This window comes from Diaphorina citri, unplaced genomic scaffold (genome assembly GCF_000475195.1).
Source record: "Diaphorina citri unplaced genomic scaffold, Diaci psyllid genome assembly version 1.1 scaffold708, whole genome shotgun sequence".
Lineage (NCBI taxonomy): Eukaryota > Metazoa > Arthropoda > Insecta > Hemiptera > Psyllidae > Diaphorina > Diaphorina citri.
This window is the reverse complement of record NW_007378141.1, coordinates 283,725-294,180: the sequence shown is the minus strand read 5'-3', so window position 1 is coordinate 294,180 and position 10,456 is coordinate 283,725. Positions and strand designations below refer to the sequence as shown.

At 35.7% G+C, this 10,456-nt stretch overlaps 1 protein-coding gene across 1 annotated transcript; it reads right to left on the bottom strand.

The window, feature by feature from the left end:
- Positions 1-446: 446 nt before the first annotated feature.
- Positions 447-1,981, bottom strand: LOC103511377. Its single transcript, XM_017444963.2, has 3 exons — positions 1,854-1,981; positions 1,097-1,255; positions 447-626 (listed from the first exon to the last, which is right to left on the bottom strand). The coding sequence occupies exons 1-3, from the start codon at positions 1,858-1,860 to the stop codon at positions 463-465; spliced, it is 330 nt and encodes a 109-aa protein (XP_017300452.1). The 5' UTR covers positions 1,861-1,981; the 3' UTR covers positions 447-462.
- Positions 1,982-10,456: the final 8,475 nt, after the last annotated feature.

Here is a 10,456-nt window from a genome sequence, read left to right as displayed (position 1 = left end):
ACGTAATCATAATAAGTAGGTACACAACTTTAGTGGGTATCACAGCATTACTCAGTGCCTCTTTTACTTTTAATTTTCATCTACTCGTATCATAGGCTGAGTGTATCCCGAACTTAAAGCACAGAGCCAAAAAAACTTCGACTCCGCCGGGAATCCAGGATCTCCGGCGTGCAAGCCTAGTGTGATACCGGTTGAGAGCGGAACATTTCTCTCCCGCAGTCTCTGCACTCTGTATATTTCTTATGGAGATTTTAACGATCAAAAATTGATGATAGGTCGGAAGTCTCATCGCCCTCAAATCGAAGAGAGAAGGAACATAGGATGGGGAAAAGCCGGCCACCGTAGTCGTTTCGATAACTAACCATGTAACCATATCTATTTATGATAAATCTCGACCGGGACCGGAATCGAACCCCCGACCTAGCTAACAAGGCTGGCCAAAGAGCCAGCATTTACTTATACTTACACAAATTTTCTTTGGTTCCGATGTTCGGCAGAATCGAGATTCGTATCGGAAAAGAGATCACTATGTCTGGCTTTACAAGCATAGTAATTGCCCAGCCTTATTTTGGTTTCTTCCGTGTCATACTTGCAGCCGAATAGGAATTTGCCAAGGAGGTCCTCGTCTGAAAATTGGTAATTAAATTATAACTTTTATCATATCGAAAGATCGATCATATTATCAAAAAAATACCGTCGCGTCGGGCCAGACGAGGCAATAAAATTTCATAATAAATAATAAATAATTTGTGGATTCGATCAGATATAGTGATATAGGTACAGTAGAACCTCGATTATTTCAACCCCAAAATCAGTTAAAAAATAGGGCATATCGAAAGATCGATCATATTATCAAAAAAATACCGTCGCGTCGGGCCAGACGAGGCAATAAAATTTCATAATAAAAATTTTGTGCTTCGATCAGATATAGTGATATAGGTACAGTAGAACCTCGATTATTTCAACCTTCAGCATTTCAACTCTCTATTATTTCAACCCCAAATTAAGTTAAAAAATAGGGCATTTATTCACCATTTTGTTCTTTTGTACATCTAAATTTTGTACCTGCATTAATATAATTATTTTATGTACCTACCTATTTTGGGTAGATGCTGTTGTTGAGCGAGCCATTTTCTCAGTTCGATTATACAGTCATTGATTTTCTCTTTCGAAGGAGCGTTTCTCTTCTTCTTAAATTCCTCAATATCCTCTTTTGTGAAGGGTATAAGGGGACTATCTTTTGTGGTCATTTTATCTGTAAGGCGGAAAACAGAATAAGCACGGAATGACAAAAATATTTTGTACCTACCTATGTATAGGTATTGATCTCTAGAGCTTGCTAATTGCTTATACGTACCTGACTTGGAGAATTGGGCTAACTATTTTCTTTAACGGAACCCTTTTCCACGGTTCCTATGTATAGGTATCTATTGATCTCTAGAGCTTGCTAATTGCTTATACGTACCTGACTTGGAGAATTGGGCTAACTATTTTCTTTAACGGAACCCTTTTCCACAGAGAGCTTAATAAGAAGATTACCTATAGGTACCTACATACTTGGAAAAATAAAATTGAACTGAGGGTATAAATAGAATAATAGATCGAATTTCGTAATCCCTAGTCGAGAGTAAAATAGGTAGTTAAATATTAGAAGAGTAAAATAGTAAAAAAAAGTCGAATTCCAGGATAGGAACATCTGAAGATGGTATATATGTACAAACAAAAAAGTTATTTAGCTCTTTTATCTGAATTTAATTTTCTGACAAGGAGGTTCTGAAAATTAATGAAATTTGCACCTTCAATAAATTAATGAATAAATAAGTAAAAAAAACTTTACATTTATTTTTACTTGCCTTGCATTTTGCACACTCACTAGAAAAATAAACGATAAAAGTAAACACTCGATTGGAAAAATAGGAAAGTGGAACGAATGGTCAAAAGGTCTACAACGGGAAGAGATTATTTCAACTACCTAGTATCTATAGTTGTGAATTCGATCAGATATAGTGATATAGGTACAGTAGAACCTCGATTATTTCAACCCCAAAATCAGTTAAAAAATAGGGCATTTATTCACCATTTTGTTCTTTTGTACATCTAAATTTTGTACCTGCATTAATATAATTATTTTATGTACCTAAATAAATTTTAAAAATTCCCGGCGGGACAGAGGGTTAGAAAAAATGTCCAACACTCCCACGCTATCCTTGCTTAAGTTACCACTCCAATGCAAAACTGTAGGAACAATATCATATCTCACCTCGTCCGAGCTCATCTCAACCCAGTACATAAACACACCCAGACTGTAAAATTTGTGCTTTAAGACCCTTATGTTCTAAAGTGGTTCCGAAATTATGGCCACATTGACTATAAACTTACATGCCCATTAGAAATTGTCTTCAAAATTAGAAATTGTCGAAAACTGGACAATTTACACGTATTTTATGAACGGGGCCCAAAATAGATGAAGTCATATGCAAAATTTAGTGAACAAACCCCACAGTATTATGAAAAAAAGAGACCTCTTTTATTTCCTAGTTGCCTATTAGAAATTGTCTTGAAAAAGCGAAAACTCGACAATTTACACGTATTTTGTGAACGGGGCCCAAAATAGATGAAGTCATGTGCAAAATTCATTGAACAGGCCCCACAGTATTATGAAAAAAGAGACCTCTTTTATTTCCTAGTTGCCTATTAGAAATTGTCTCAAAAAAGCGAAAACTGGACAATTTACACGTATTTTGTGAACGGGGCCCAAAATAGATGAAGTCATATGCAAAATTTAGTGAAAAAACCCCACAGTATTATGAAAAAAAGAGACCTCTTTTATTTCCTAGTTGCCTATTACCTAGAAATTGTCTCGAAAAAGCGAAAACTAAACAACTTACACGTATTTTGTAAACGGGGCCCAAAATGGATGAAGTCATAAGTAAAATTCAGTGAACAGGCCCCACAGTATTAAGAAAAAAGAAACCTCTTTTATTTCCTAGTTGCCTATTAGATAGTGTCTCGAAAAAGCGAAAACTGGACAATTTACACGTATTTTGTGAACGGGGCCCACCCTTGCTTTGTAAACTGAGGCATGGTCATGAGGTGTCTGAAACAATAGTTCGATTTCTGCAATCTTCTTCTTTTTCTTCGCCTTTTCCCGTGTACCGACGGGGTCGGCGTTTTTCGTCAGCCTCCCAATCAGCGCTAACTGGTTTGATTGCTTTGGGCTGACATATGGTTTTGGCTTCCTTGCTTTGTAAACTGAGGCATGGTCATGAGGTGTCTGAAACAATAGTTCGATATCTGCAATCTTCTTCTTTTTCTTCGTCTTTTCTCGTGTACCGACGGGGTCGGCGTTTTTCGTCAGCCTCCCAATCAGCGCTAACTGGTTTGATTGCTTTGGGCTGACATATGGTTTTGGCTATAAATTTTACGAGTAGATGCCCTTCGCACTCAACCTTTGCAACCTTTGCTATTTCTTTAGCAAGGGGAATTCAGGCTGGTATCCTCCCTGTTTAAAGTCCCCCAGTCAGACCAGTTCAAAATCTGCTATAGAAAGTGAAATAATGATGGCTTTATTAAAATTGAACAGTACCTACCAAAACTTAATACCTACTTACCCCCGCTCCCGGCTCCGCGAGGGAAAAAATTCCATTTTTGTGTCTAACTGCCTAGTGTTTCGTGTTTGATTAGGTAACAAGCTGGGTCCGTCCCTCCGGGAATTTTTTAGCCCCTAGTTTATTCGATCGTGATTAAAGAAAATCAGTACCTATGTACCTACCTAATTTGTTTAATATTCAGTTTATTATTATGATTTTTTTATTTTACTTTCATGTAATGATTTAAAATCAAGACTAGAGCCCGTTCTCCCTTTTTCCCAAAATACGGTTTAAGTCACCCATCCATTTATTGGCCTTGCTCGGCGTAGCTTAACATAGGTAACGCTAAAACCGCTCTTAAATGAACGACTGAAGTGTTATCTAAAACTTTCTCGCTTTGAGTTCATAGGTCGTCGCGACAAATTTCTAAGTCAGTGCCTAGGTATACATATAAACGCCTAAGGTAGCTATAAAATTGTAGTTCTCAGTACCTACATACCTTCACCTACCTACCTACTCGTGTCCCATAATAAACGTCCAGACCCCTAGGTAAATGATAATAGAACTTTATAAAGCGTGTGCACATTGCATAACTACTTGTTTCCAGGCGTTCACACAAAAGTTTTTTTAAGAGTTCACTTACAATTTTCCTGGACTTATACCTAGTTGGCACCTATAAGTCCAGGAAAATTGTAAGTTAAATGTGAGTGTTGGCAAACCAAAAAAAAAAAAAAAAAATGTAATTTAATTCTCGTTTTTAAGAGTTCGTTCCATTTTGGTTATAGGTAGGTAAAGTTGCCTTATGTAATATGTATAGGTTGGTAACTAGGTAGGTACCTATTAATAATGGGAAGCCTAGTGCAGTTAGGTACTTACAGTCAACATTTCAGCCACGGCTCTGATTATGCCAAATTCCCACTTCATAATGTGTTTCATCGTAACATGAGCTCCCGAGAGCACTACTATTATGCCCGGGGTACAAATCTCAACATCATCTCTGAGCATTAGGTCAATAGAAGCCTGGGAATGTTGGACAATGTGTTTAGGGGAGTACATCTCAGGATCTGGATCTGCTATGACACCTACGTGGACGCGGTACCCTTGCTTTGTAAACTGAGGCATGGTCATGAGGTGTCTGAAACAATAGTTCGAAATCTGCAATCTTCTTCTCTTCTTTTTCTTCGCCTTTTCCCGTGTACCGACGGGGTCGGCGTTTTTCGTCAGCCTCCCAATCAGCGCTAACTAGTTTGATTGCTTTGGGCTGACATATGGTTTTGCCTATAAATTTTACGAATAGATGCCCTTCGCACTCAACCTTTGCTATTTCTTTAGCAAGGGAAATTCAGGCTGGTATCCTCCCTGTTTAAAGTCCCCCAGTCAGACCAGTTCAAAATCTGCTATAGAAAGTGAAATAAGGATAGCTTTATTAAAATTGAACAGTATACATATACCCTCACTGCAGCATTGTAGGATTTTTCCCAATATCTCAATAATCCTAAAATCCAATGTTTACCTACCATGCTGGCACCGGTCGCTATGCACAAACTAGGTTGGTTTCAAAAAGTTTAATGTGAATTGCGCGTTGAATTAGGTAGGTACGATGAAAGAAATTCCCATTGGTATTTTTCCAGTATTTACCTAGCTTAAGTTTAGCTTAAGTTAATTAGTAATTTTATATTATCTTATTGTAAAAATGGGGATATCCCCGTGGATTTATAAAATAAATAAATAATAAGAAGGTAGGTAACTACATACCAGAATTTACTGTTTTCAGTTTCAAGGAGGTCCCATAATAATTGTGAGATGTTATTGCATAATTTCTCAACTTGTTATACTTAGGTAAAGTAAACCAATTCAATTGAATTCCAAGGGATGGATTAAGGAAGAAACTATTTTGTACTTATCAATCACCTAACGTGTAGGTAATGTAACCACAAGAACACCAGCAACAATTCGGGTTCTTTTAGTATTCAGAATGAAGGCTTGTAGGTAATGTAGGTACCTAAATATTCACTGCATCTAACGACTTACAACCTACTTCAAAGTTGAAATTATCACTCAATTTTTGTGTCTACGCCACTTGAAGGCAATTCAGTGTTAATCAATCAAATCGGTCTCAATACTCTCAATCAATTAGGTACCTAGATATATTAGCTCAGTCAGTTTTTTTCTATTCCTACCTATTTCATGGAACTTTTAGAATTATTGTAGATACCTAGGTATCTGGTATCTGCTGAGTTATTATGGGTTGTCCCGGACCAAAATAGTAAGTAGTACGGGATGTCCCGTCTTCTATTTCGGTGTGTACCAGGCCTCATGAGGATAACTGAGGATTTTCAAGGTGACCTTCATCCAGATTAGCCTTATTATGGTATAAAGTGGGTGTCTATCTGTAGATATACATAGGTAGGTACTCAGCAAAAAGTGTGCTTTTGGTTTTTGGCCAAAAAAAAAACTCACAATGATTTTTTTTTCGATTTACCTACCTAGGAAGATACTAAATTTTTTCCTTCTATTGACTGTACTATGAATAGTACCTACATAGGTACAAAAAATTTCAAGGCATTTTTTTTTTTTTTTTTTTTTTTTGGTACCACGCCACTTGAAGGCAATTCAGTGTTAATCAATCAAATCGGTCTCAATACTCTCAATCAATTAGGTACCTAGATATATTAGTAGCTCAGTCAGTTTTTTTTCTATTCCTACCTATTTCATGGAACTTTTAGAATTGTAGATAGGTATCTGGTATCTGCTGAGTTATTATGGGTTGTCCCGGACCAAAATAGTAAGTAGTACGGGATGTCCCGTCTTCTATTTCGGTGTGTACCAAGCCTCATGAGGATAACTGAGGATTTTCAAGGTGACCTTCATCCAGATTAGCCCTATTATGGTATAAAGTGGGTGTCTATCTGTCGATATACATAGGTAGGTACTCAGCAAAAAGTGTGCTTTTGGTTTTTGGCCAAAAAACTCACAATATTTTTTTTTTTTTTTTCGATTTACCTACCCTAGATATAGTAGCTCAGTCAGTTTTTTTCTATTCCTACCTATTTCATGGAACTTTTAGAATTATTGTAGATACCTAGGTATCTGGTATCTGCTGAGTTATTATGGGTTGTCCCGGACCAAAATAGTAAGTAGTACGGGATGTCCCGTCTTCTATTTCGGTGTGTATATAGTAGCTCAGTCAGTTTTTTTCTATGCCTACCTATTTCATGGAACTTTTAGGATTGTAGATATCTGCTGAGTTATTATGGGTTGTCCCGGACCAAAATAGTAAGTAGTACCTACGGGATATTCCGTCTTCTATTTCGGTGTGTACCAAGCCTCATGAGGATAACTGAGGAGTTGAATTGAATTCCTCGGACTTTTCAAGGTGACCTTCATCCAGATTAGCCTTATTATGGTATGAAGTGGGAGTCTATCTGTAGATATACATAGGTACTCAGCAAAAAGTGTGCTTTTGGTTTTTGGCCAAAAAACTCACAATGATTTTTTTTTCCATTTACCTAGGAAGATACTAAATTTTTTCCTTCTATTGACTGTACTATGAATAGTACCTTCATAGGTACAAAAAATTTCAAGGCATTTTTTTTTTTTTTTAGGTACATAATAATGTTAGTCTCGGTAGCAAGTAGGTAGGTACAAGCTTGATATAAGAATGGAGCAGTTGCAAATGGGTAAAAATTAGGTATAAATAAATGGTCGATTCCTATGTAAAAATTTAGAAAAAATCCAAATCTGAGGTCAAAACTCCGAAAAAATAACTGTAAAAGGTCGAAAATTCAATTTTTATTTTCCGTTCAGTGAAAAATCCAAATCTGAGGTCAAAACTCCGAAAAAATAACTGTAAAAGGTCGAAAATTCAATTTTCATTTTCCGTTCTAATGAAAGAGTTCAAAGATGTGAAAAAATAACTGTAAAAGGTCGAAAATTCAATTTTTATTTTCCGTTCTAATGAAAGAGTTCAAATATGTGTGACGTCATAACTGTAAAAAGTCGAAAATTCAATTTTTATTTTCCGTTCTAATGAAAGAGTTCAAATATGTGTGACGTCAGACTTTACGCAGTTGTTTTTTTCCGTCCGTCAGAAACGTATGCGCACAAACACATTAATGCGTTGCCTGCGAGGGAGCTTTGCTCGGGACATTTTGATGTGACTTCATTGCCTACGGGAGCGTACGCCGTGACGTCAAAGTTCACGATTTACCGAGACATTTTTTTAATCGATTTATCTCGGGATCTAGAAGTCGTAGAAGAAAAAGAAAGATTCCGTTAGTCCTCATTTTTCCTGCTCCATTGACTGAAACATCACTCAAGTAAGCGCAACTGATCTATTAATAAAAGCTGTTGATAACCTAGTTACCTAGTATACCTTGGAGAAACTTTCAACGTAAAGGTCGTTTCTTTCATATTCTTCCCTCATAAATTCCCAATAGTAAAGGAAATAACCCATTAGACCCCCAAACATTTGAAATCATTTCGATTTTCTTTAAGTTTGGACAAAAAATAAGCCCAAGTTGAATTTTATCGATGTTTTTTCCGGATCGTAAAGTTTGGCAAGCGTTTTTTCTAATCTATCACCTTCATATCAACTTCCTCACGTACGTATTTACAACTGCTCTATTGCATATTATTTTCATAGTCATAGCTTAGCCTTACCTACGTTCATAATGAGTAGGTTACAGCTCAATATTACCTACCATTTTTTTATAATTTAAGTACCCAATATGTGAAGGTATTAGACCATCAAATCTAACAGATAATTATGTATGTACTTGCCTATAAACATCGTACACCTACAATGACGTGTGTAATGTGTATATAATACCTACATTTACCTGGGTAGGGTTTCCTAATTATTGTAAATTTTAAAACTTCCTTTTCGCAAAACCTATATCAGTATAAAGATAAGAGTTATATCCATCATAGGTAATTAATGGTCTCACGTGTGAAATTAAACATACGCAAGTAGGTACTTGCGTAAACATTATAAACTATATTTTATAATAAGAAGATTACCTATAGGTACCTACATACTTGGAAAAATTGAACTGAGGGTATAAATAGAATAATAGATCGAATTTCGTAATCCCTAGTCGAGAGTAAAATAGGTACCGTAAACTGAGGTGACTTTGCACCACTTTTACTCAAATTTTTGGATACCTTGTTATAACTTTGCAACCAAATAGTTTTCAAAGAAAAACTTCATTCAACATTTTCCTCCAATTCAAAGCAAGATATTCATGAGAACAACTCCAAGTTACGGGAAGCACACCATAGACGCCATAGATAAAGTAACTTGATAAAATCAAGATCAGATCTACGATCAAGGTTCGTGTTGAGATTGAGAACACTGTCAGATAGATTTAGGTATCGACAAAAATGTAAAAACCAGTCTTTCTTTTCATTTTCCTCTTCTCATTATTATTATCATCATCATCATTATTTTTATAATCGGGACGATAAAACCTTAGCAGTTACAGTTCCCTCTGTCAAACCTCTAAAAAAAAAGAAAAACTTCATTCAACATTTTCCTCCAATTCAAAGCAAGATATTCATGTGAGAACAACTCCAAGTTACGGGAAGCACACCATAGACGCCGTAGATAAAGTAACTTGATAAAATCAAGATCAGATCTACGATCAAGGTTCGTGTTGAGATTGAGAACACTGTCAGATAGGTTTAGGTATCGACAAAAATGTAAAAACCAGTCTTTCTTTTCATTTTCCTCTTCTCATTATTATTATCATCATCATCATTATTTTTATACTTATAAAAAATAAGATGAAAATAATACTAATACCTAATAATAGATAATACGTAAGGATAAAAAAAAGCGCACAATTATTGAATGAGATCCAAAATAGGGGAGGTTATAGTAAAAATTCAGTAAACAGGTTCCACAGTATGTATATTATCAAACAAACCTGGACAATTCACATACATATTTCGTGAACATTGCCTAATTATTACCTACCTATGTATTAGAAATTGTCTTCTGAACCATTTACGTAAACCTATTTGGTGTAGGTACATTTTTAAATTTGAGTCGCGTACATCTCAAACTTTCTCCATCGAATTCCTCATAAAAAAATCACTCAGGATTGACTATTTACATGCCTATTTATATATAAAAAATAAAATTAGTATTTTTCTACGGGTGAAACTTCACTACCGTGGAGTAAAGTAAAAGTAATAAAAAAAATAAATAAGTTACCTACGTTGCGTTGGTTGATTTGTAAATTGTTGTAGCTTTCAAAAAGCAGCATACCAAATGCAATTTCTTGAAACAAAACTATCAAACAAATCTCTTAGTATTTTTCTACGGGTGAAACTTCACTACCGTGGAGTAAAGTAAAAGTAATAAAAAAAATAATTAAGTTACCTACATTGCGTTGGTTGATTTGTAAATTGTTGTAGCTTTCAAAAAGCAGCATACCAAATGCAATTTCTTGAAACAAAACTATCAAACAAATCTTACCTGTTTCAAAAAAACAACCCGTGTTGAACTGCCGGTTTTCCAAGTTAACAAGGTAATTATTTTCCATAGAAATTTATATGATGTCAAAACCAGCAGATTTGACTGAATTCCCTGATACAAAATGCGACATGTCGGAAATGGGTTAACATAACTTTACAAGTTTCTGAAGATACATATTTATTATGTGTTGCGAGTGGCTGGGCTTACCCATACAGTCAGGTACCTTCGTCACATTAGGATCTCCTAATTAGATAATAGCTACGAATAAGTTCAGTAATCAGTACCTAGATAATATTCACAGGGTGTGACTTCAGTTGGGGACTTCTGCCTTCAGAGAAAACTTCATTCAGTAAGCGCTAGGCCGCGGGTTCGATTCCCGAAC

Excerpts from the sequence above, each read along its gene's own strand:
- LOC103511377 (XM_017444963.2), bottom strand. Across the intron at positions 627-1,096 it reads ACAGCATCTACCCAAAATAG|ACGAGGACCTCCTTGGCAAA; the intron begins GTAGGTACATAA and ends ACCAATTTTCAG.